Below are 27,033 nucleotides of genomic sequence, written 5' to 3' on the forward strand. Positions count from 1 at the left end.
TAACGAAACTTTGGGATCATCCAAGGAGTCTCTGAGAAGGAGAGGCCGGATGTAGATCCATGTCAAAAATCCTTCCGGTCGGCCTCTCCAATGTTAACTCCTTGACTAAAAGCTTAATATCTCCATTTCTTTTTAACGTGGTGGAAGCGAGCCGTTTTCGATCGGCGATCACTCTGCAATGGAGGATCGTGTTAGAAATATTATTGTTCCAGGCGTTAGTCGGATTGATGAATGTAAAATTATTTTTTTTAAACAAATTTAAATATTATTACAACTACATAAAAAAAACAGGTTATCCATTTTATTATTTATTTTTCAAGGTACTATACCCAACTTGGGGAGCTATCCAGCTGATATTGGTGATGTTGCATTCAGACCTGATAATTGAAAGCACCTGTGCTGGCCTGCCTCAAAGTCCTATGACACATGATTGAGTGTCTCAATATTCTATGAGTCAGTAACCTAATCCCAAAATCCAATTCGGTGTGGGTGAGTTACTACCAACTGAACTAGAGACCTAGAGGAGAACTAGAGAGTGTGACACCAGGTATTTACTATTGAATAATTGACGTTCCGATGTGGGCGCACATCCAAACCACTGTAAATCCTTTCATGACAGAGCTCATATAATGATATCAGAGGAATCAGCAGACTCGTGGAAACATTGTGAGATGTGATATTTGTCTGTAGTGTACAAATTGTGTAGTAATGTTGTAATGACGCACTACTGTGCATGCGTGGACAAACAAAACCTGAACCTCTATCCAATGGAAATCACCTCCCATCGCCTGGGAGGCGTTGATTGCTTTCCATCGCCTGGGAGGCGTTGATTGCTTCCCAACGCCTGGGAGTTTGGGGCGCTGATGTGGTGTAGGATAATAAATGACGCATACATATAAGGAGCGCGTACATGCAGCTAATGGATGGCTGGATATTGCACATCGTAATGGTTACATTGTTTTCATGTAATTTTCCCTAATCTGTGTATTGGTCTCTCGCGTGGAAGTGTGTACAGTATGTGACCCCTTGTCTGGCAGGTTGCAGCACTTTAGTTTCTGTGCATTTTATCTTGCCGAGATGACTACTACGGAGATGAGCATAAATGACAACATGTTGTGGCCACCGGAGTTTGTGTTTGTGTGTTTTTAATTGTTTGTTTTAAAATCACTAAACAGCCATGCACCTGCTTACATCTCTGACATTCTGATCCCTTCTACCCATTCCTGTAATCTCAGATCAGACAAATTGTTACTCCCCAGGACAAGGCTTGTAACGGAAGGCAATAGGGCTTTTACCGCAAGGGCTCCACATTTGTGGAATAAACTACCACTGGAAATTAGACCGGCTACCTCAGTGTCCACTTTTAAAAACTCATTTATGTATAATGGCTTTTAACTAGAGGAATGAACACCTAGATCTAAAAAACAGGTGTATTTACTATTTTGTGGATGCTTATGTTGGGAAACGGCCTTGATTAATCACCTTTTTTTTACGCACAGCACTATTACGTCCCAGAAGACACCTGGCTGTGGCATTTGACTGTCCCCTCAGTGTTCATCCAACACATCTCTGTTATTTCATATTCATTTTATTAATTTGGCTTCATGATTAGACCTCCCCTCTTTCTCCCACCTTCCTTGATTCATTGACAACCCTGTCAGAGCATCTTGTGGGTGGCCCACTGTCAGATCCCATACCACTAGTTGAGCAACTGGTTTAAAAAGCTTAGTCCAAGACTGATGATGAAAGGGAAGCACAGCAGGCTGAAGAGACTATTTGATTTGATTCCAGGCCAGCAGATATGTTTGTTCTAGGACTGCAACTATCAATTATTTTCGTAGTGATTTTTCTATTGATCAGGTTTTAGATTCCTTGAATAATCTTTTTTATATAGATTTGTAAAATAGTTGAAATGATTTGCCACTTAAGTGATATTTTATACTTAAAAATAGTGAAAATCACTGATCTACAAGCTCACATCGAATATTTCGGCTTGATTATAAATCAATCATTAAATATTGATTATAAGTTATTTTTTATAATCAATTAATTTGATTTGTTTGATTCATTGTTAACACCCATAGTTTGTTCAGTTTGTTCTTGTTCCTCTAAATCATGGAAGGGATAGGGAAACACTACTCATATGACCACTTATTTTCTATGGAAAATCACCTGAGGCCACGTGTCCACCGGAGAAAAAAAGGCTCTATAGAAGTGAAGCAGAAGCAAAAAAATGGAACAACTTAATGCTAATGTCTAAACTTGACAACAGGTTGGCAGGTTTTATTTTTTTATAACAAATCGCTGGTGGACACTGTTTTTACTGCCCAGCATCGTGGCTAAGACAAGCTTCCTACTAGTCTTGTGGTTGCAGGGTATCTGAGCACTTGCAGGCACTGCAGCACTGTAATATTACTTGAAGGTCACAACTTCAAAGCTAATCAACAGTTAAGTTTCCTGTTGAAGTGTCCTTTTAGCAAGATACTGGACCCCTACCTGCTGCTCAGTTATTGTGAGTCACTGTTGATAGGAGTGTCTGTAACATATGCAGTATGACAAATACTTATGGGCGTGGCTATAATAGTATTGTTTTTTAAAAGTGATTAATACGTGCTAGCCAGTTTTATGGTAGTATGACAACTTCTTTAGTAACTTTCTTAGAAGGCAAGTTATTATTTGGTAGCATCAGTCAGTCAGCTTCATTGAAATATATCATACATCAGGGATGGTGAGATGAACTGGTTCATTATTAACCATATGGTTAAAAATGTCATGGTTTCCAAACGGTAAGAATTGTATTTATGTATATAGTATATTCAGCCATGCATTCATGGATTCTGGATTTTTTTCCATACGCTGTGGCTCGATTTCAGATAATGTTCTCAGAACCTACTTTCAGCTCTGCTCAAAAGGTAGTACTAACCTGAGTTCTGAGAACACATGGGAGGAGCAAGCAGTATTGTGGTTTTGGATTGGTCAAGCTGAGATAACGACACTGCAACTAGACACTCAAGCAACACACAACACTGCAATGAACCAAAGGCGGAGGAAAGACAGCTTACAAATGTACTTTCTCATACCAGAGCCTTTACTTTGTCATAAAATTTACTTCAGAGAATATTTAAGGCAATAAATCTGTGCAGATTTAGAATATTTCCTCATTTCGGAAAACGAATACGGTACCTATTTGGTCCGACTATTTAAGAGATGACCACAATGGAAGTTGTTTGACTTTCACAACTTGCTAAACGGGATGTTTAGAGAATATATAAAACAGATTGATAGCATTGACGAACCACTTAATGGACATAGCGTGTTAAACAGCTGTAATTTGAGCCAATCTGCAATTCAGTAATCGCAATAGTGGACGAACTTGTATGAGCTACGTCGGTTGGATCTCGAGATACATGAACTACACACACACACACACACACACACACACACACACACACACACACACACACACACACACACACACACACTGACAGACATTTTGTGCATTTATAGTAGAATGTTATGTTACTGCACTGAAAATGTGCTCACATATGTAGTTACATTATGTAGTCCAACAAGTAATTTGGAAAAGAGGTCCTGCAGCCTTTGTCTAATTCAGTGGTTCTCAAACGTTTTAATTTCAAGGACCCCATAACTCTGAGAGTTACAGACCTGGCTGTAAGGGTCATTTGGAACCACCTCAAGGAACCCTGGACCCCACTTTGAGAACCACTGGTTGATACTGTATTATTATTTTGGATTCAAAAGGCAGCTGCAGTGCATGTTAAATTAACAGGACCAGAAGTAAGAATAGAATAAAATCATTTAACACAATTTGTTATGGCTATTCCCTGCTCATGCATAATACATTACTGATAATAAATAGATCGATAATATCATAATTAATCTGTGAAACAAAGGTATTTCCTCAGACTATGATTGTGCCATCAAAAGCTCACACATCCCTATTCCCTAGTATGCATTGAGTGACAGTCTTGGAATTTTTTAATTAATTAACACATCGGATGCCGAACACGGTCTGAACCGTGTGTTTACATAGTAGCGCTTCCGCTGCTTCGGTGCCGAACACGGTCTGAACCGTGAGTTTAGTCTTTTTGTTTTTTTCGTTTTTCTCCGCGCGGGCGGGGCTAGAGCAGCTCTGGGAGCACCCATTGTAATCCTGCGAAGGAAGTGCCAGATCGCTCACCGGAAACACATTTTCTTTTTCCATCCGCTTCCTGTCTATTTCCTACTTTGAAACGCCTATATCTCCGAATCTGTTTCCTGTGGGGAAAACCGGTCATGCGCAATGCGCGATCCCCCCCCCGTTGTAACTCGCCAGGGAATGTTATGGTTCCAGCCTGTAGCCAGGCTCATGGCACAACATGAATCGATGCTTTTTTTGCGTGGATTTGCTTGTAACGCACGCGGAAGCTTTAAACAGCAAAGCGCAGTCAATGGGGAGAATGCTGGCACCCACGGTAAGTTGTTATGAAAAAATGCTGCCACCCGATGTGTTAATACACCAAATGATTATGGGCATGCAAGGACAGACAGTTAGGAACTTAAGTTACAAAGTTGTGAAACTTTTATTGTCCACCATCTGGAAATTTGCCTTTGTTTTCACCACAAAATACATAACACATACATACACTAAATATAAGATATTTATAAAACCAAGCAATGTAAAGCACATTTTCTGAGGGAGATTGACCTAGCTCACTCAAAGTGTCAAGAGTACCACTCTGTACCCTAGACTAGATGTAGTCATCATGTAGGTGTGGATACTAGTTTAATTTAGGACATTAATAGCGATTGCAAGAAAACAATTTCTTAAACATATTTCAATTTGCCCTTGGATCAAGGTTTTGTTTACGCGCTTATAATACAGCTGTGGCAACATTCAGGAAAGTGAAGTTCTTCTTCTTAGAGCCTCCTCAACAGTGTGACAAAATAACAAATACAATAGCAAGGGTTTTGGAGTGAAGAAAATTCAATTAAACAAATTCAATATAAATGAAATCACATCTGCACAACTGTAGATTGTGAGGATGTAGTCCTATACCATCTATCTATATACATACTGTATAATCTATAACATCTACATATAATCATAACCTCTCACTGAGGTTAAATGCTCTCACACACAACTTATTTTACAATACACTGATTGAATTACAGTAAACCTGATAAAGGGGCAGCATAACCTGAAGTATAGTTTTGTGTCATCCCACACACCGCAAAACACACACACACACACACACACACACACACACACACACACACACACACACACACACACAATAGCTTATATGTACACTGACAACATGCCACAGCATCTGACTACGTATGTGTCAACACTGCCACCTGTCTTTTGCCCTCTCTCACTTCCTCTGTCTACATTTCATATTCTGAAGCCTGTGCTGTGTTTGATTTTGTTTTGTTTTTTCAAATTACAGAATGTGCGCATGTACTTTGAAAGGGTTTTGTTGCCTAATGAGTCATGAATCCTCCACACAACATAGATAACAATCAACGCTGTCATCTTCGATTGGGGAAAAACAAGGACAAAAACACCAGAGTTGGAGTTAACAAAGTTTTCATGAACCAGCAGTGACTGTGCACTGTTGCAGGAACCCCAAACATGACCTGTCCCCTCTGAAGACAGAGGGACAGAAGGGAGGGATGGGGGGGGGGTACACTGCTAAAATTCAAACTGTCTAGCATTTGAGCAGTGTTGAACTACCGTACTGTTCTCATGAGCTTTGAATTAGTGCTTTGTGTTGTATTTTGAACAGCGTAGGGAGACGGTAACCCCCAGGTGATGTAATTGGTACAATCCAGGAGGTTGTTCCCTCCATCTATCTTTAACACACAAGCTCAAACCCAGCCCTCCCTTGCTTTTTTCCCCTTCTGACATTTCTCTTCTCTATCTTTCTCTCCCTCCTCTTAACCCAGCCTCAATCCATGTCTTTCGCTCACTTTCAGTTTCTTGCTGAATCTCTTCATTCTTCTCTCTCTCTCTCTCTCTCTCTCTCTCTCTTTCTCCTTTTTCTGGCTCTAGTCCAGCAGACTACACAGTAGATTGGGAGCTGATCGGGCTATTAATAGTAGCTATGGTTGGGTCTCCATGGTAACCGTGCTGAGGAGCTATTTTTGAAATCTGCTCTGTAATGTCAGATAGACACCAGTACTCTATCATTCTCCCCCCCTCTTTCTCTCTCTCTCTTACTACTGCTGTTTTTGTCCATGTTCCTGTGTGCTTTCTTTTTAAACTTCTCTCTCTCACTCATACACACACACACACACACACACACACACACACACACACACACACACACACACACACACACACACACACACACACACACACACACACACACACACACACACACACACACACACACACACACACACACACACACAAGCATTTTCTCTTTCCTGCTTTCTCCATCTCTCCCTAGTTTCTGTCCTTCTTTTTTGTCCTGCCTCTCTTCTTCCTTGCTATTTCTTATTCCTTGTTATCTCAAACTTCTCTTTCCCCATTTTAATAAATATTAAAACAAAATAAATTAATGATAATTACATTTAATAATTTACATTCTCTTTTACGATTACACTGACTTTGGGGTCAAATAAGCACTGTGACTGACCTTCCCTTGTGTGTTCAGCATTCATTTAGTCCACTATGTGTGCACCAATGCTAAAACCTATTGTATGTTGTAGTGTTCATGTTAAACGGAAGCTACAAGCTAACATGGTATAATCTCCATTGCATTAGCATATCCACTCTGGCACACGCCATTTCTGTTGCCATAACAAATAAGTCCACCTTAACATATGCGCACGTGTGTGTTGAGGTTGGCGTGTGTGCCAGCAGTGATGCATGTACGGGAACATAGTCAGACAGACACACACACACACACATTCTCTCTTTCTCTCTCACACACACACACACACACACACACACACACACACACACACACACACACACACACACACACACACACACACACACACACACACACACACTCTTTCCATTACCTCCTTACCTCTCCATTCCCTCTGTAATTCTCTGTTTCTATTCTCCCACAGCACAGGCATTGCAGCCCTCCTTCGTTGTACAAAGTAAAATCCTCAGTGTTAATATTTTTGTACTCAGAATGTACAATAACCAAATGGACCCTTAAAGGATCTACACCATGAATTTTAAAAATAATAATAATATTTAATATCATATTGTTTATGTCCCTCAAACGCCTAAATCAAGCCTCAGATATACTCATTCCAACTAACTTCTCTCTGGCTTATAAAGCACTTTCACCTGCAATACCACATTGTCCTGTTTGGCACGGGGCGCTATTTTTGGGGTTGGAACTGAAAAACGGGAGGGATTGTACCCTGACGTGACGTCACGTCAGGGTGCAAATCAGTTTGGCCTGTTTTGAGACCAATTTACAGAAAACCCCAGATTTGCTGTGAAAGCGTGAGTGTTCAAACTGGGGTATTTTTTGGGGATAGAAGAGAGGTAGGGGAGACCAAAAACACACAAAAAAGAAGAAAAGGTTAAAATTCATGGTGTAGTCCCTTTAAGTTACAGGTCATTTGTATACTCTTGATAGCGACTCTAATAACCAAAAATTGCCAATCTATAAGGTAACAACACAGATGTGATGCGTGGTGAGCTTGTAGATAGGCTTGTAGGCTATTTTCTCTTTTTTTGGAACTATTAAATAGGGTGGGTAGATTAACACTTGGGATGTTAAAGTGTATCTGGAGTTGCTCCGGAGAGATTAACATTTTTAAGCACTATGAGATGGTGTTGTGGTTACATCCCTGCCTCATGTACCCTTGTTGGCCACTGATCAAATCCTGTCAGGGCTTTTTCTCCTGTGCCTGGATTCCCTCATCTGTCAAAAAGAATACTAGATCTTAAGTTGCTAAAGGAATACTAGATATGGTGATATAAAATCAATCCCCCGTGTGAATTAAGCAGTGCCTTTGATTAGTGTATTTCATTGAGCTACAGTGTATACAGTATAGGACTTGAAGCAAATCACAGGTGTTGCAAATACTGCTAATTAAAGGTCAAAACGCTGCTGGTGTCTCTCCGTGTCTGTGTGCGTTGTGTGTGCATGTGCATTGGCGCTTTGCCTTCTCATGTGTGCATGCGCGCCGTGTCTCTGTGTGTGTGTGCGTAGTGCATCATGCAAGTATGTGCATTCGTGCTTTGGCTTCTTCCTGTGTGTCCGTGCGCGCTGTGTCTTTCTGTGTGTGTGCGTGCGTCATGCATGCACGTGCGTTCCCGTTTGGTAGGATGGCGTTTAGAAGTGGCGGCCGACCAGTGTGTATTTTTAAGTGGCTCTGTGGTCCTGTTTGTGTGGTAATCACTTGCTAAGCAGTTGCAGGTGTTCGTGCTCATGGAGACAGACGTAGTTGCATACATACACAGAGTCAGTTGTAGAAGCGGCTGGGCCACTGCTTAAAAAATTAATTACATTCATTTTTTTTTAACCTCAAATGAAGCTAGCATAGCAGTGAATATGTGTAAGAAAGAATGGAGTTTGTAAGGAGTGTGTTTATGTCCAGTACTTACCATCCTTTTTCCTTTATCTCTGCAGCTTTCTGGACAAGATTGACATAGTGAAACAGAATGACTATACTCCCACAGATCAAGTGAGTGCTAAATTAAACTGATGATAATGTACTAAACATCAAATATGGATATACTGTGTTTTGCAAATATACTTATCATATCAAATGTTTATCATATTTTTATCTTTTATTGTAACTTCATTTGTTAGCAAGGGATTCTTCTCAACAATACTTTTTCATTCGGATGCTGTGTAAAACACCTTTCACTCCAAATTGAAAATAAAGATATACAGCATAAATACAATAGTTAAACTTCAGTATTTTTCCCACATTGTCTCCTTTTAACTAAATGTGAAGAAACTGTTAATTGGAAGCCAACCCCGAGGACTTGAAGATTCATATTACGCACTTATGTACCCTTTTTTCTCCTTTTGTTTTACCAGGACCTTTTGAGGTGCAGAGTATTGACTTCAGGTATCTTTGAGACAAGATTCCAAGTGGACAAAGTCAACTTCCAGTGAGTAAATAAAAACTCTCAGAAAAATGAGTGACACATAAATCAAAATGTTTGTCTTTAAAACCCTATTGAATCAATGGTTCTCAACTGAAATAAGACACACTGGCATCTGAATTTTGAAATAAAATAGTTACTATCTTTATTTGTCTATTTATTTAAGCTTTCATAAGCATTTATGCAAGTAGACACCTGACAAGGATTCACAAGTAATTTATTTGATCCACATTGTGATGTTTTCTCTGTTCTCTTCATAGCATGTTTGATGTTGGCGGCCAAAGGGATGAACGCCGGAAATGGATCCAGTGCTTCAACGGTACATTTGATTGATTGGTTGATTGATTCATTTAGTGACATCCTCTCCACTCACTCCTTCTTCATCTCACTTTCTTTCTATGTCTAAATTCCCCCCCCCCCCTTTTAAACCCAACTTCTTTCTCTGATTCTTCCCTTCTATCCCACTCTCTGAGAACTCTCTCTCTATCCCCTCCACCCCTCTCATATTTCAGTTTTTTTCTCTCTCAAAGGGTATATACACTTTTTATTTTTATGAAAACAACTAATAATAATAAAATGATGTAACCACAGAGCTTTTTGTATTTGCGAAGGCTTTTTAAAAGCATTGACTTTCGCAATGGAAAATTAAGTGAAAAAATGTATTAAATACATTTGGGGGACGTCAAATTATACGTAATTATTGGTTTGTCCTCTGTGAGCCGTAAGGTTACGGCAGCCATTATCCATCCGTTTCAAGCACTTTTTACCAAATAAATTCTTGTAAGTCAGCCATCTTTTTTTAGGATGTTCCAGGCTACATGATTGCTGCCATGATGCGTTTTTTGAGCGGAGGAGTGCTTTGGATATCCTGTCCAGAGTGCTCGCAGGCAGCGTTTATTGATGCCCGCCATGTTCATGTTCGTTACTGTGCTCAAACTTCCTGTCATCTGCGTTATTAGCACAAATAGCTTAGCTGAAATAACGTAATGAGCCTTATGTAACAGAGGTGTTACAAAATGCAACATATAGTGGATGAATGCTGTCTAGTAACCCTTTAACTTTGTTTTTAACCACTTAAACCCTTGGTTTACAAGCTCACAATGCATAACGTTGCGATGCGTTGTAGATTGACGATTTTCTGCGAGGTTTCCCCCAGAATAGGAATGCTAGGGTTCAAGTGGTTAAATGTCTCTTCATCTGTTTAATTTGTTCTAATCTTTCTGTTTAAAAAAAAAACGTATATATATACATTCTTTTCTATCACTGATTCTACCTTTCTCTCTGTCTCTCACCGTCTACTCCTACAGATGTAACAGCCATTATTTTTGTGGTGGCCAGTAGCAGTTACAACATGGTGATCAGAGAGGACAATCAGACCAACCGTCTACAGGAGGCCCTCAACCTCTTCAAGAACATTTGGAACAACAGGTGAACTTAGAGTCAAATCTTTGTGTCAAATTTGTAATGGACTCACTTTCTACAGGTAATGAAATTACACTTTTTCGTTGAGGACAGAAGCTCAATGTCCCTATTTAATTGTTTTAACTTCTGTATCCTATGCTTTGCAGATGGCTGAGGACAATTTCTGTCATCTTGTTCCTCAATAAGCAGGACCTGTTGGCAGATAAGGTGCTGGCGGGAAAGTCCAAAATTGAAGAATACTTTCCAGAGTTCTCTCGCTACACCACACCGGACGATGGTGAGAGGCGACAGGACTGGAGAGCAGAAAGGATTGATAGAAAATATAACAGAAGTTCTAACAGATGGCATAGAATGCCCACCCAGAGTATTGTTTAGCTTCAATTCAATGTGTCAAGTGTTGTTTTCTGGGGGGGAGAAGAATGTTTCTGGGAAATAATGTAACTCTTATTTGTAAAGTAGGGTGGCCAGATGTCCCAGATTGTCCAGGAAAGTCCCAGTTTGTAACTCCAGTCCCGACAAAGTTTTTATAAATATTAATATGACCCGTTTTCACCACCTGTTCCAAATATGACCCAGTTTGAAAGAATGTCCTGTTATTACCCCTTAATCTTAATCCCATTGATATATAGAAGTACAGGTCTGTAACAGTTGGTTGGAATATGCAAATATTTACCTCATATCTTTTTTGCTGTGTGACATTTAAGACTTGTGTGTAAATCTGTGCATGTGTTGTACAGTCATCTGTGCTAATGTTTGACAGCCTTTTATGGTTCTGAGATTTTAACATCTACTGTACCTGAACATCATATGGATAGAGAAACCATAGACAGACAGACAGATTAACATAGATTAACATGCTAACCCAATTCCTGAAGTAGCATGCAGTTAGTGCTGCCAGCCACAAGAGGTCACTCTGGCCACTCTCAATCTCTACAACAAGTCTCAAGAGACTTTTGAAGCTGTTTTAACCACTTGAACTACTTTGTCGTATAATATCTAAAATAGACGATTTACAAGCTCACAACACTTCACATCACGCCGTGTTGTGAGCTTGTACATCACAGCGTGTTGTGAGCTTGTACATCTGAAACATTTCTCAAAATATGGATGCAAGGGTTAAAACCGCTTTGCCTTTGTGTTTGTGTTTTTTGCATATGACTTGTTTATTGCTTGCTTTTTGTGTTAATTATAAGTTTGATTTCACTGATGTTTTGAATATCAGTCTCTATGATCATTGTATACAAAGGCTCTCTGATCATCCTGTCACTCCTCTCCTGCAGCAACACCAGAGCCAGGCGAAGATGCACGGGTCACAAGAGCAAAGTACTTCATCCGAGATGAGTTCCTGGTAGGTTCCGAGGAAATCTGTATCATTTGCTTTTGAGAGCATGTGTGAATTTACTTTGTGACAATTGCCTAATTGTGCCTAATTGAACACAAGCAGATGTGAGTGTTTAGCGTGTGGAAGAGTCTAAACATTGTAGATAGTCTGCACACCTACAAAGGACAGGTGTGTAGGAGAGGAACAGGCATCGTTGAAAAAAGTAGTAGTCCAGCACACTGTCTTCACTTACAAAGCAACGTATTGCAATACAATGTTTCAGTCAAATGAATCGAGTTAAATCTAAACAATTAGCGACAAATTCAACATTGACACCTTTTTGTCTCCGCCAGGCCGAAGGCGTGGCCGAGACTATATTTTGCCCCCTGTCCGTCTGTGTCCGTCCTTCCGTCTGTGAACAGCTGATCTCCGGCACCGTTGGCCTGATAGCCGTGAAACTGTGCACACACACTCCCTGCATCCCAGAGCAGAACCTCTGCCCCAAATTTTTCACATCGGCCTGTTATAGCGCCACCAGGAGGCCGGGTTTTGCTGTACAATGTTTTTGATATTAATCCTACAGATTTTGTCCAAACATCACGCAAATCGGTACACAGTATCTCTATTGTCATGTTATGTGATCAATACGAATCTGTCCGATTTTTCATATTCCATCCTGATTGGCTAACATTGGCTTCTAAAGTTTGCAGGAGTGGTCTGTTTTGAACAAAAATCATGAACGCAGCGTGTGATTGCCGTGAAACTTTGCACGCACATTCCCACAAGGCCAAGGAAGGAATGCCACCCACCAGGAGGCCGATTGAAAATAATAATAATATTACTCCCATACATTTTTTTTCCAAATCAATACACATTATCTCTATAGTCATGTGATCAAGACGGATCAGTCCGATTTTTCATATTCCGTCCTGATTGGTGAATTCCGAACATTGATGGCCCACATTAACCAACCTGACCTGGCGGAGACCTGTGCTCCGAGGAGCACTTTTTCTAGTTTCACATCTTTTTGCTCTTCATGGGGTACTTCATAAAAACACTACTGCAAATGCATCCTGTCACATGAAGTCTGCAACATGCTAATTAAAATGGCTTTACAGGCTTGCCACAGCTTACACACTGAGTGCAACTATACAGGCAAAATATATTGGGCTCCGCCCCTCCAGCATGAAGTATGGGCAAAATGTGAATGTGGCCAATTACAATATCAGTCTGCTGGTAGTTTAATAAATTGTCTCAATGTGTTTTTTTGTACAGAGGATTAGCACAGCCAGCGGAGACGGGAGGCATTACTGCTACCCCCACTTCACATGCGCTGTCGACACGGAAAACATTCGTCGCGTCTTCAACGACTGTCGAGACATCATTCAGAGGATGCACCTCCGGCAATACGAGCTCTTGTGATGGGGAGAGGAGAGGGTGTGTGGCCAAAAGGAAAACGACAACAAATGAAACCGATTGAACTTTGAACCCTGAATCCTGAACTCCCCTCTTCTGTGGCAGTAACAGTACATGCTCTTTTGTTGAGGGGGAGCGGAAATACACACACACTCACACACACACGCGCCCCCCCCCCCCCACACACACACACACACAGACTCTGAACTTTAATTCTCTGGATCCTGGAACCTACCGTGGCTCTCACCTCAACTCTGATGCAGCCTCCCTACCTATAGCAAGAAGAGATATCATGATGGGAGTGTGGATTTGTGTGTTGGGGTGGGGGGGGTACACAAATGGATTCTCATCTCCACCAATGACCCCTCAGGCCAAACTCCTCTGACTGATGTATGCTGATTTGACCCCTGCGCGCATCCCTCCTGCAATCCCGGAAGGTTTCTAATCCTCAGTTATTTCATCTAATCCCTAAATACCATGATGGCTTAGATTTAAATGGAGGGGAGATGTGTGCGAAGACTGTTTAGGTGGAGATTAATTTTAAAAGAGCTACTACTTCTACATTGCAACCTGGAAAGAGATTACTGTTGAAATACTGCATATAGAGAATTATACATCACAGCAAATGAACTAAACTCCACTGTATTTAAAACAAGCACTGTGCTCAGGACTTGAACTGATTTCATGGCGCACACACACACACACACGCGCACGCACACACACACACAAACACACACACACACACACACACACACACACACATGCAGTTTGAACACACAGATCCCTACCTATGACACATTCACTTCACTTGCACACAAACACACACAAGAGTCGTGCACTCATCCACCGCATCTGCACACATAAAAATGATGGACACAATGCTTTTTACTGGACCGCATGGCCGTTGGCCCCACCATTGGCTGCCTGTGAGTCCTCCTGCAGCAGCCATTGAGAGACTGGCTGTCTGGCTGTCTGCACATAGCACAGTGCATTGAGATCGACTAGACTTCTACAGCCAAGCCCCGGGAAGAAGCCGTGTTAACACGGAGACTGACAAAGGACCATAGAGGGGTGTGTTGTGAACAGTAAGCCACGGGCGTTTCAGGAAGTGGAACAGGGCCAACGCTGATGTGAATTTCTTTCTTTTTTTCTGGTTTATTTTTTCTGGTGGAGTTTGGACATCATTTTCAATGGGGCGATGATAATCGTTGCTCCCCTGACTTCTCCAACGGGATTGTTTTACCACCTGACTTTGCCTTGTTGGTGGTGCAGCAAAAAAAGTGAAGAGGGATATATTAAAATAAAAGAGAAAACGCCAACTTTTACGGAACTCAAGTAACGGAGTGCAAAAAGCATCCTTCTACAGTACAGTACCATATAAGTTAAAGAGAATTCTCATCCTGTCCTGATTGACCTTGTTTTACTGTCTCCACAGCTGTTTCTGTCTGTGTAGACTTTTGTGCCATTGTGCCCTGTGCGCTTTTCTTTCTTTCGCTGACTCTTTGTCTCTCGCTCATCTACTCCTACCACAATCCCCCCCCCAACACCCCCTCTATTCTTTCATTATTTTCCTCTGCTGATGTTCCTCTCTCGCGGTCCCTGCTGTCTTTTTACACTGTCCCTCAACACAACCCATTCCTTCCCTGCATCCTTGCTTTACTGGAAACAGTCTTTTATTTTAGAGAAAATAATAATAAACATTAAATTAAAAATAAATAAATATGACAACAGCAACACGAAATCGGACACTAATATTTACTCACTTTCCATCTCTCCTTCCAACCTCCCTGCTTTCCTCCCTCCCTTCTTCCCACCACCTCTCCTCCTCCTCCTCACTTCCTTCTTGGCTCCTGTGTATGTCTGTCTTTACTTTACTGCTGATTGATTATTCTTGTACAGACTGTAAAATGTATTATTTTGTACAACTTTGTTGAAAAAAAAACTTTTAGAAGATCCCTGTGCCTTGATTACGACTGTATGTGTGTAATGAGCTAAAAGTGGGTGTCATACTGCGCTGTATAGCTTGGCCAACTCCCCCCCCCCCCTTACCTATCTCCTTCCTGTTCTCCCTCCACGTAGTGGGAGGGGGAGCAACATTTCGTAGCTATTGAAGTCTTAAGCATAATTTATACATCGGTCGTACGCCGTTGTCGCTTGCGTGGCAAGAACTGTCTCAAGTTAACGTCGTGCTGCTTGAAAATCAGTTATTGGCGGCAAGTGACACCGTCATGCGATGAAGCAAAAATTAAGCTTTAAGCATAGTTTATGCTTTGGTGGAATTGCAGCTGAACAATGTGTCGCTCGATAAGAATGACATTTATTTTTGTCAAGCGACATGTTGCATGACATTTCTTCACCAAAACATAATTAGCCTATATTTCTGTCCCTTCACCCTGCAGCCCCACCCTCACCCCCTCTCTTCTCTTTATGATTTAAATGTCTATTTTTGGATCCATATACCCCAAAAAGATAAATATATGAAATGTATATGGGTTTTAAGAAAAAAAAAGTATTTTATTAGAATCAAATGAATCTTGACAAATTGTACACTTGATAGTGTGCCTATTGCTATAACTTAAATCCTTTCAACTGAAGTTGTGTTCGGGTTTCTTCTGTTCTGATCCCGTACCATCCGCAAAAGACATTTTGATGGGTTAAATGGGAGATAAGTGTTTATTCACCATTTATTATTTCATTCTTTTTTTCTTTTAGCTTTAAAGTAAAGGTGATGAGAAATAGTCCAAATGCTAAACATTGCTTGTTTCTACAATGATCTTTATTTTTTCTTTTGCTAAAGGAAGACAAAACGACTACGATAAGAAAAGACAGAAATGCAGTTTCATTTATTTTCAATTTGGGGTGGAGGGGGAATCCTCCTTCCTAGCTTTGCACAACTGAGGCGGCCTGTACAGTATTAAGCCTAATTTATACTTTGTCTTATAACCTTGTTGCTCATGAAAGTACTGATCTTCATTGAACGACACGGTCGTGCGACACTTAGCAACTCTCTCACTTCAGTGCCCTAGTCTTCATTTACTGTGTACATCAAATATGGGTCTCTACTTTCTGAATGGGAGCTCTGAGAAATAAAGGTGTTTTTTTTGGTGCAGACAGTAACAGGTCTGTCATTACACACGTGCACACAACACACACACCTCTGCCAGCAATATTTTATGACTGGACATGGTGTGATACACCCCCTCTCAAACCATACACACCCAGGTAGGCATTCATAACCATTAAGTCAAAGGCACTTCTTATATTCAGCATTTTCCATCATAATTGTAATTGTGCACTTATATAGTCTTCATTTTGCAATTTCAGTAAGGTGAATTGGTTTCTGTAGAATAACAAGTTTTCTGTTAAATCTTTTTAACCATATAGCACAATAAATATGAGGAATCTGATAAAGCAAAGACATTGGTACCATAAACATGGTATGCACTGACAATACAATGAAACGGGACCATTGATGCGATTAAAAAAAACATATTATTCATTCAACAGACGCAAGGGAAATGTGGATGGCAGAGTGGACATGGAGGAATGAACCAAGCTACTGTAGGTTATAAATCTTAACATTGGCTCACGTGGTCTCACTGTTACATGTGTGCCATAGCCCTAAGCTATGGCACATATGTAACAGTCTAAAATATTACAAATAAGGATCTGATTTTAACGATCCACAGCAATTTAACGCCCCATAGAAAACCCCTGATATAACCTCAGGCAGGGCATTATGACATGGTGAATGATCACTTGACTACTACTGCACAAACCTAAAATATTGAGAATAGCCCCTGTCTCCAAATCCTGAATTAAAACCAATCAGTTCATTTGAATTACATATTAGCAATATTTCTTCAGGTCTCTCTGACTCATTAAACAATACCACTTCTTAACTGCCCCTATTGAGTCATTGTTGGTCATTTTGATGGTTATATATATATATATATATATATATATATATATATATAGGACATTAACTCTAGCCCTACAAAAAGTTACAGGTAGAGTTGTGAATCCAAGCAGGGTTTCTCAAATCACGTACAAATCCTATGATTTGACAAGAGATGCAAGATGCCTGATTCTGTTGCTGAGACATCTCAACCCTACCCCTACTAATGATCAGTGAACTAATATTCTTCCCGTTTGTTGTTTCATATGGTAGCACTAACTACCAGTGTTTGATTGATTGATTGAATACTTTATTAGAAGCTTGCAGAAAAAAGCACATGATGGTACAGTTCAACACAAGGTCAGCTAATAGGAATTTTAAAAAAAAACAAGAAAGCCATTGGCTTGTTTCCATTGGGGTCCTTTGTACTCAATTCATAGTGACATTAACGACAGACAGATACACACTACTATGCAGAACATCCTAAAAACAGTTTAGAAAAGAAGAAAAAAAGAAGTACTCAGATATTTTACTTAAGTAAAAGTAGCAATACCACAATATAAAAATACACTGTTACAAGTAAAAGGCCTGTGTTCAAAATGTTACTTTAGTAAAAAAAAGTACAATATTTGCCTCTGAGATGTAGTGGAGTAGAAGTAAAAGTATTGAAAATTGGAAACACTCCAGTAAAAGTAAAAATACCTCATTTTAACTAAAGTAGAGTACTTGAGTAAATGTACTGAGTTACTTTACGCCACTGCTAATTACCTGTCAAAACATTTCACTTTGGTAGTGAAGTAGCATGGGGTTTAACTGGTTTCATTGATACAACTGCCAAACAAGTAATCAGCTGATTGACATCCCAAACGACACGACACCCGCCCCTCATGTGACGTAACCCTGGCTCCTTCCCGTTCTCTCTGCTTACTAGCTGGAATAAAGATACCAAGGATTCAACAGTGATGTCATAACTGTCAGACTCGGGCTAATTTAGTTGCATGACCGCGTTTGCTGACAAAAATAACGCATTTGTCTGTCGAGCAATCATTTGGTGGGTTTGTGTGAGATTACATTAAATAAGGATACAGTGATTAGTTACCTCCTTGCCTCACCAGGCTTTCTGAGGTACCTGTGCAAAGCCTGGTTCTATTTAATGCTCAGTGCTGCTCTGGCTGAGACTGATCCGTTCTAGAGCCCGACTAGGCACCTACGTATCCCATAAGTTGCTGTGGTCATAAAAGTACTCAATTTTTTAACTTAAAAGTATCAATACTGCAATGGAGAAATACTCTATTACAAGTAAAAGTCCAGAATAAAAAAAAATACTTGAGTAAAAGTACAAATGTATTGGTGTCAATATGTACTTAAAGTACCAAAAGCAGAAAGTGCTCATTATGCAGAATGTCCCATTTCACAAGTTTTCAAATGTATAAAAATCTTTTGAAAATAGCAGATCTACAAGCTCACAATGCCCAACGCATTGTGACTTTGTAGATCAGCTATTTTCAAATGGCCGAAATGTATATAGGGCTGAAGTGGTTAATGTATGTTTTGTAATAATAATCAAAATCTACAATCAAAACTAAAGTTTTCAAATAATTGTAGTGGAGTAAAAGTACAATATTTGCCTATCCTCCACTAAAATAAAAATACCTCAACATTGTAATTAAGTACAGTACTTGAGTAAATGTACTTGAGTTACATCATAGTTATAATATCGACTTACACACACAAAGTTTCTGTCTCCGCTCCAGGCTGGATCTCAGCCACGCGTCCTGTAAATTGTGTGACGTCACCAACCAAACCTTGGCATCTTGACTCTCGAGTACAGAGTGTTAGCATTAGCAGCCTAGCCCCCCAGCCCCAGCTGTCGTTGGCAGTCCAGTCAGTCAGTGGTGCGTTTGTAATCACACCCCTCCTCCTCCTCCTTCCCCCCAGCGAGCCGAGGACGGGTTGTAATCTTCGGGAGCTAAACTTAAACACAGAGAGAGGCGGTTCCCGATTGTTGTTGTTCTCCCCGCAGCAGAGTCCCTCCCGACCGACCGAACTAACTAAGCTCTGGGACATGGCCAGAACAGAACAGGTCCTGGTGCTAGAGCCACAACACGAGCTGAAATTCAGAGGTAAGAAGAACCAGGGGGAGGAGGAGGGCAGGCAGGCAGGGCCCTGCTGCTGCCTCTGCTCCCACTGTGTAGCGTTGCCTCTCCTCTCCCAACTGAACTGAACCAAGTGCCAAGTAGCTCCAAAGGCTATAGCTTCTACAAGACAAGTGTCAATGACGGCATGTTGTTTGGCACATGTTCAACGTTAGTTCTTTAGCCTGTGGGTGAACATAACGACAATGGCCACTGTGTGCGTGTCGTAGGCGTTGGTTTTGGTGACTAAGTGGCGATGACAGGTGAAACGACGCTATGGTCTTTTTTAGCTCGATGCTACACCTAGCTCGTTAGCACCAACGCATATATATGCGTTGGTGCTAACGAGCTACACGTAGCATTGAGCTAAAAAGAGCTAACTCATTAAGCTAGCTGTCATTGCACCGTTCAAGGCAGGCAGGCCCGCCCGCCCCATTTCTTTAATCCAGCCATTTAACTATAATATCATTTAACCGTGCATATGATATTCCACATGCCTGTGTCAGAAAGAAAACATCTCCACTTGAACTACTTAGTAAGATAGTGTGTTGTGTTGTAGCAAGCAACCTAGCTTTATACCAGCATTTTCTGACTATTACCAAGTGGGCTGTTAACAATCATATATTTCACATTTATCAGCTGACGAGCTATGTTTGAAGTCTTAACAGTTATTATTTAGCTGTGCTGGCATCCTAAATTCTACGCCAGTTATATATGTTACACCCATCAGGCCTAAATGGGTACAAAAACCGTGTCTGAACGCCCGGGTGTGTCAGGAATAATTAAAACTATTTGTGGTTGTGAAATAATTGTTTAGGGTGTGATTGTGTTGAAATGAGGCAGGTGTAGTCTGTAGTGTTGCCCTCAACTCAATAGAGGTATGTTTACAGAAGATTGATGCCTATTCTTGTATCTAAAATATAAGGCAAACGGGTGCATCCATCCACTGAGTTACTCAGACATACATGGGCATGGCACATTTTTTCAGTATTAACTAATTGGAACTAAAGATAAATTGTATTATTATTTAAATGGATTAGAATAATTTTATGTTGAAGTATTCTCAAGCTTTGGTCCGTGAAAGGACAGTATATTAAATACTGTATGCCCTCAGTCATGGTATTCAGCAAAAAGGAGATCTTAGCACATCAATGTTGCACAATACATGCTATTGAAGACTATATTTAGTCAAACTCACCACAATATTTAGTTTCAGTTGTTACGGTCAGGACAAGACCGTAATAAGAAGTTTGCACTGTGCAGTATGAAGTAATTATGTGCAGTTATGTTTCTCGTGTAATAAAGAGGTACAGAAGCCACACATATTCTATTCTCCTCTTACTATAAACACCTGCCTGCCTGCACATATTCATCCTAATAGATGCATAATAAGCCCTGCTCCCTGCCTAGGCTCCATCCCTTTCTCTCAAACCAATCCTGGCACACAGCGCTTTCCAATCACTGCTTTGATCTATATCTTGTAAACTGAGCCATGCACTGGATGTACAAATGCAACCACAAAACAGGGGGGGGAGTTTGCAGTCACAAAAAGTTAAACCCACAATCACTAATGACATAAGAAAAGTGTAAATGAAAAAATATTTACATTTCTTATCAAAGTTTTGAAATGATTGAAATGACAAACACATTTTGCCTGTCAGCAACTAAACAAGTTTCTAACTTTGCTTTTACACATTGTTACCCTCATAGTCCCTAACACTGTTATATTATTGTCTGTACTCTGCAGGCCCCTTTACAGATGTTGTCACTGCCACCCTGAAGCTCGGTAACCCCACAGATAGAAATGTGTGTTTCAAAGTCAAGACAACTGCACCTCGCAGATACTGTGTGCGCCCCAACAGTGGCATCATTGACGCTGGAACCTCCATCAATGTTTCTGGTTTGTAATGAATTACTCTTGTAAGACTTATGAATACAAAAATAAATTATAATGGTAATATAGCTCTGATTCCCTTTTAATGTTACGTTTTTTACACATTTTTAGTATATAGTAGTAGTACAACAACAGTATAATACAGGGTTGGGCCAAAGTACTTTATAGGTGGAAGTCCAGGTTGACGAATCAGATTCCTTTCCTCAATGTTAGTCACCTGTTATACATTCCAAAACACCCTGGAATTAGACATTTCCTGGCACAATGTGGTTCTAGCACTCTAAAATGGAACTTTGTAATCAACTCACATTATTTGTCATGATTTCTTTCTGTTCTTAGGTAAACAAATGAATAAATGAAAATGTAGTAACCTAATTCGCTACACCTCAGCATTATTGTCATGGAAAACAACAGAATTATTACCGAGCCTTTATAACCCCAACCTTTGCACTGGTTCAATGATAATTATCTGAATCCATGCAGCTGAATAAAAATGCAGTTTGACTAGTTTTCTATTCTTAGTTAGCAGGTTAAGATGTGATCTACATTACAGTCTAAACCATAGACTGACCCTTCCCTTTACAGGTTATGTAATACCTTTCTTATTGGGCAATACAGGAAGTTAACACTGGGGCTTTAATGTCCTGCTTTTCCTGTTCCTCTGTTGTTATCGTTCACAGTTATGCTACAGCCGTTTGACTATGATCCCAATGAAAAGAGTAAACACAAATTCATGGTGCAGTCCCTGCTGGCCCCATATGACATGACTGACATGGAGGGAGTGGTGAGTAACTGCACAGACATTCAGTTATAATTAACATAACGTTTAACCCTTTTTTTAAAGCAGCATTTACAAATTGGAAACTGGAATTGACTGCTCATGCTAACATCAACAGCTTAAAATGGTAAAAACAATCTGTGTGTGTGGCCCTGAGCCCAGGTACAACATGCAAATATAAAGAGGCGAGCACAATTTGACAATTGGAAATACCTGCTGATCAATTGACCCTAGCACTGCTCTCTGATTCACTCCCCCTGGCTCCACCCTCGGCAGTCTTAATTGAGTGAGAGTTCACAAAAATGCTAATTAACAAATTAATTTTGGGGAAAGTGAATAATTGGCGTCCTCACTCCCCTCATATGCCAATTGTCACCCGTGTGCAAGTTCAGATTGATTGGTGAACGCACTGAGGAGAAAAATGGATCAGAAGGAAAGAAGGACAGAACAGTTTCCTCATTTTATATTCATCAATCTGAAAAATTAACCATTACCAGTATTCTAAATTTGAATACTTTTTTACAGACTTTTTTGCAAGTCTTTCTGCAAGACTGTTGTATCAACAATCAAGTGAAAGAAAGAAACACGTCTGTTTTATTTCATGTTTAGCTTCTGAGATTTTGTGTTGAGTGTGAGTGTTCTTGACAACCAAGTCTTCATTCTTTTCCACAGTGGAAGGAGGCTAAACCCGAGGAGCTGATGGACTCAAAGTTGAGATGCGCATTTGAGATGCCGCTAGAAAATGACAAAACTGTAAGTAGATGGACTATCCCTTATGCATCCATACTGTGTACATTCCGCATGATGCTTCACTGTCATTTCTTACCCCTTATGTTATATTTTTTTATTTGTTTTGTTTTTTTCTTCAGTTTTACTTTCCTAGTGTTTAGTGCAAGCAGGCTTGTCATTCAAAATTCATCAGCAAATCCTCTCAGTAGATGTCCCACTCATATCAGCATTGTTGAGTTACATGGTTTCTTTTGTGCAGTTTTTCCCATTCATTATGATTTTATCTTCATTGTTTCTCACTCTCATCTCCACTGCCACATGCATGTCTTTGTCTTCTCCCTCCTCCTCCCATATCCCTCCTCTTCCTCTTGCACCTATTCTCCACCTGTCCCCCCTCCTCCACTATCCGTCCTCCCCCCGCTCTCTGCAGCAAGTGAAATCAGAGAGTGAAGGCATCCAACCTGTGTCCTCCTTCCCCATTAAGACGGAGCACTCGCCTTTGCCCAAGTCAGCCAGTGCCTCTCTGGATGACGGAGAGGTGAAGAAGATCATGGAGGAGTGCAAGAGGTTGCAGATGGAGGTGCAGCGGCTACGGGAAGAAAACAAACAGATCAGGGTGAGACACACAGACAGGCTGGTGCAATCAATCCCTCACTCATTCCCTCACTCACCCTCACATGCTTACTCACTCACCCTCACTTACCTCCCTTATTCATTCCCATATACAAGTTAGTGCACTCTATCCTTCAATGGCTCCTTCTCATACCCACACCCAAAGCTGTACATATGACTGAGGCATGCGCCAGTCAGAATCCTGAAATTGTGGTGTGTCCAGTTGCACCTCATCAACCCATGAAGTCTGAAACTTGTATCTACTGACTATATAATACATTTTGTTTTACATAAAGGTCAATGGGAATCTGGTGTGGATACAAAATCCTTTGGGATCCTTGTATCCTCTGTATCCTTGTATTAAAAACTGAACCAGGCTACCAGAAGAGGGCAAATGGATCAGGGAGGGACAGCGTGCTTATCCATGCTTTACCCCATTTCACCTCTTCTTTTTTTAATAATGTACACTGGACATCCCAACCATTAAATAGATTGGATGTAAAACCTGTGACACAGTTAATGTTTTTTCAGCTTTTCTTTGGAACTTCATATCAAAATAAAATGCATAAAGTATGACACCAGACCAAACAGATTCAGTTAAGTCAGTCAATTTGCGATGTTTATTTTCAGATAACAAATTGCCGTTAATTAAGCAGGCATTGATCATTATTAACTTTTCATTATTAGTAACATACGGTAAGCTGTTCAGTATTATATGTAATTTTTAAAGTTTTTAGCTGTTTGTTAGAAACAACTAGATCCTTGACCAGTACGTCCTCTAAGCAACTGTTTTTTATTTTGCTACTAGTAGAAAAAGAGAGATGCACCCCCCTGACCTCTGCTCTTTCCTCTGTGTCCGGTAGGAGGACGATGGACTGCGGAAGAGAAAGGTGACATCAATGGCCACTCCTCACTCCAGCTCCATGGCGACATCCAGCATGAGGGAGGAAGGTCTAAGCACCCGTATACTGGCTCTCTGCGTGCTCTTCTTTGTCATCGGAGTCATCATCGGCAAGCTAGCCCTGTAAAGTTAGACGGATGGACAGACAGACAGATGGCATGCTCGAGAGGACAAGAGATGATAATGGTGATGGCGGCGATGATGATGTCTTCTCGGTTTATGTTTGTTTATTTTATCTTTGTTTTATTTTTTAGCATTTATGGCAATATCACAAGGGTTTGTTTGAGTAGTGTGGAAAGTATTTAATGTTTAAAAGGAAACAAATGTCAAAACAATACATAAGAAAGATTCAAGTGAATCGCGAGTAGGAACAGTTTCATTACAGGATTACAGGTCTTGGTCATTAAATGTTTTCTTTTTTCTTTTTCTTTGAAATTATCACCATCTCTGCTTTCGTCTTTTCTTCCGTCCATCCATCCCTCCTCGATTTCCATCTGTCCCAAGTTTGCAAAGACAGAGACAGTAGATAATGGAGTGAGTAAGGGGAGCGGCTATGCTCCCTCCGGTTGAATGTCTCACTCAGTCTTTCCTTGATTCCTTATCTAAACCTCTTTAAGTCTTCACATTTCCTGTTTCAGAAGACATCAGGAGAGGCGTTCCAGTGTTTCTCTCCTGAGTGTTTATCTTCCACGTAGTTCTGATGATGCGTAAAGAGACAGGAAATGCAGGGAATCCACGAAAGACAGACATATTATCTATTAAAAAAATGTGTTCTATAATGTATCTGATAAAAACGGTGTGAGCCAGTAAAAGCCATGGTTGTGTTCGTTTTTCTTCATTTGAGCTTCTACACAAGTGTCTCTGTCGGTGTGTGTGTGTGTGTGTGTGTGTGTGTGTGTGTGTGTGAATATTTTAACCGGAGTGTCTATTTGTACCCAGGTGTAAATAGCTTTCTCAACACAGTGCAGTAATTTGCACCTGAAAGTCTAATTGTGAATGGTCAGTTTCAGGCATTTGAGGGTTAAGAGAGTTATGCCTGATTTACACTTGTTTGCAGCGTGGTGTGTTGTGAGCTTGTAAATCTGCTATTTTTAGTGCGCGACACCGGCGTGCAACTAAGTATAAATCACCCTTTAGGGTTTGCACACATACAATGTGCGCTGGGATATAAATAGTTGGAGTTCTGCACCCAGCTGCATACTGCATGCATTACTAGGAATACCTGGGTGCAAATATACAGTTTTAACTGTCTATTTTTTGTTGTTTTGGTTTCTTTCATTTAAGGAGAGGAAACCAGAGAGATGGTGAATTTACAGGCTGCTGTTGCAGATAGAGAAGTAAGGGAATGGTTAACGTAAATCACCAAACAGATTTCCTGTACACAACAGAAGAAAATGGGGTGTTAACCTAAAAATACAATCTCTGTAAAGATCAGCCCTGATTAGAAAAAGTCATTTGTTTGTTGATTTAGTTTTTCTGTTTAATTCAGTCATTGAAATTTTTACTTGTGTGCTGCACAGTGAACTAGTTTAAATTAGATTAATATTAAGCGACAGTGGATTTTTCAAGGTGTCTGATTTTCTCATTTTAACGTTTGAATTTTCAGACTGTTGATATTTACTTCCTCAGGTTGACTAAAGAAATGGCACCAGTAAAAAAAAGAACATATGTTCTTAGCCCCTCATCTTAAAACAGTGGACTTTTTATGCAAAACCAACTTGAACATTTAACAGTATATGACTTTACAGTGTATAGGACACTAGCTTTGGCCACCTCGTTTATTTCTGCCCATAGAGTATTATACTGTTTGTGTTCCAGTGCATTATAGCAGTTTTTGTTTTTTACATATCCACTATATTTTTGTTGTTCATAATATACAAATGCACTATATTCAAATGTCCACTGAGCTTACTGCATGAAATGATCTGGATTTATTCTGCTCTCATTTGTTGTGTTTTGAAACTTATATAAGCAAAACAAAAAAGATTACCGTCTTCTGAAAAAGGGACCATCTTGTGTCTGGTTTATCAGTGTGTTCTCCCTCTTTGTTTTATTTTATTAAATTTGTTTTCCTTTCTTTTTTGGGCTTGGTTATTTTAGAGCAAAGACGGTATAGTAGTGTGTTGCCGCCTTGGCTATGAAATGGTCATCTGAGCAACCAACTGTTATGAAGTATTTTGTTTTGTTGCCTGAGGGAGCATGGGGGATTGGAGATGTGGGTGGCAAGGAGGAGGACTGACTTGTGAATATACACTACGTAAAAAAAAAAAAAGCAGCTTCAGAACACATGCAGGCACACACAGTCACAATGTAACCACAAATTAATTGGATACTGTTTTGTATGTACATAAAAATAAAAATGGAATTCAAAACATAACGAGCAACGTTATTAACAAAATGTAGTCAAAAGAAGATAAAGCAACCATTATGGATCCTGTAGCATCATAATGAATTAAAATACATAAACCCCCAACTACTTGTTGTGGAAAGTTTACTTGTTCTTTTTCTTTTCAATTTTAATGGGAATTCTACCCATGGAAGGGGATGGTTTCAGCAGTCCTTAGAAATTATTTTTCAGTTGAATCCACTAAAATTGCAATATTATGTCCTTTGGTATCTGATAGCGCATAACCCATTAAGCATCTGTGTCATTTTAGATTTATTTGGCTATTCAAAAATAGCAGATACACAAGCTCAGATATATGAGCTTATATATCTGCTATTTTTGAAAAATCAAATCGAAGATTTGTGCAAATCTTTGAATAAATATTATTTTAAAGCGAACATTTGTAACTCAATTAAGTCTTTGCTTCTGGGGGTCCCTGGA

At 40.1% G+C, this 27,033-nt stretch overlaps 2 protein-coding genes across 3 annotated transcripts in view; both read left to right on the forward strand.

Moving 5' to 3' along the window:
• The window catches only part of LOC311053946 (guanine nucleotide-binding protein G(s) subunit alpha), a 37,626-nt gene extending 21,773 nt beyond the window's left edge, over positions 1-15,853 (forward strand). Inside the window, exons 6-12 of the mRNA XM_084069757.1 lie at positions 8,616-8,670; positions 9,033-9,106; positions 9,361-9,419; positions 10,408-10,528; positions 10,669-10,799; positions 11,803-11,870; positions 13,119-15,853. Of these exons, the coding sequence (XP_083925883.1) occupies positions 8,616-8,670; positions 9,033-9,106; positions 9,361-9,419; positions 10,408-10,528; positions 10,669-10,799; positions 11,803-11,870; positions 13,119-13,265 (655 nt within the window). The 3' untranslated portion in view covers positions 13,266-15,853. The remainder of the gene's footprint in view (positions 1-8,615; positions 8,671-9,032; positions 9,107-9,360; positions 9,420-10,407; positions 10,529-10,668; positions 10,800-11,802; positions 11,871-13,118) is intronic.
• A 3,146-nt stretch (positions 15,854-18,999) lies between these two features.
• On the forward strand, positions 19,000-26,283 carry LOC311053950 (vesicle-associated membrane protein-associated protein B/C-like). Of its 2 annotated transcripts, none has more exons than XM_084069763.1 (6): positions 19,000-19,280; positions 21,040-21,192; positions 21,867-21,970; positions 22,637-22,717; positions 23,124-23,309; positions 24,169-26,283. In XM_084069763.1, exons 1-6 carry the CDS (start codon positions 19,223-19,225, stop codon positions 24,331-24,333), a joined length of 747 nt encoding a protein of 248 aa, XP_083925889.1. In that variant the 5' UTR covers positions 19,000-19,222; the 3' UTR covers positions 24,334-26,283. The 2 variants fall into 2 exon arrangements, with proteins under 2 accessions (XP_083925889.1, XP_083925888.1); XM_084069762.1 differs by having other exon boundaries at positions 19,091-19,280; positions 23,178-23,309.
• The last annotated feature ends 750 nt before the right edge of the window (positions 26,284-27,033 follow it).

Source organism: Gymnoscopelus microlampas, assembly GCF_963454915.1.
Source record: "Gymnoscopelus microlampas genome assembly, chromosome: 10".
Lineage (NCBI taxonomy): Eukaryota > Metazoa > Chordata > Actinopteri > Myctophiformes > Myctophidae > Gymnoscopelus > Gymnoscopelus microlampas.

Coding starts and splice junctions, on each gene's coding strand:
- LOC311053950 (XM_084069763.1), top strand. CDS start 19,223: ATGGCCAGAACAGAACAGGTCCTGGTGCTAGAGCCACAACACGAGCTG. Junction 21,971..22,636: donor TGACTGACATGGAGGGAGTG/GTGAGTAACTGC, acceptor TCTTTTCCACAG/TGGAAGGAGGCTAAACCCGA. Junction 22,718..23,123: donor CGCTAGAAAATGACAAAACT/GTAAGTAGATGG, acceptor CGCTCTCTGCAG/CAAGTGAAATCAGAGAGTGA.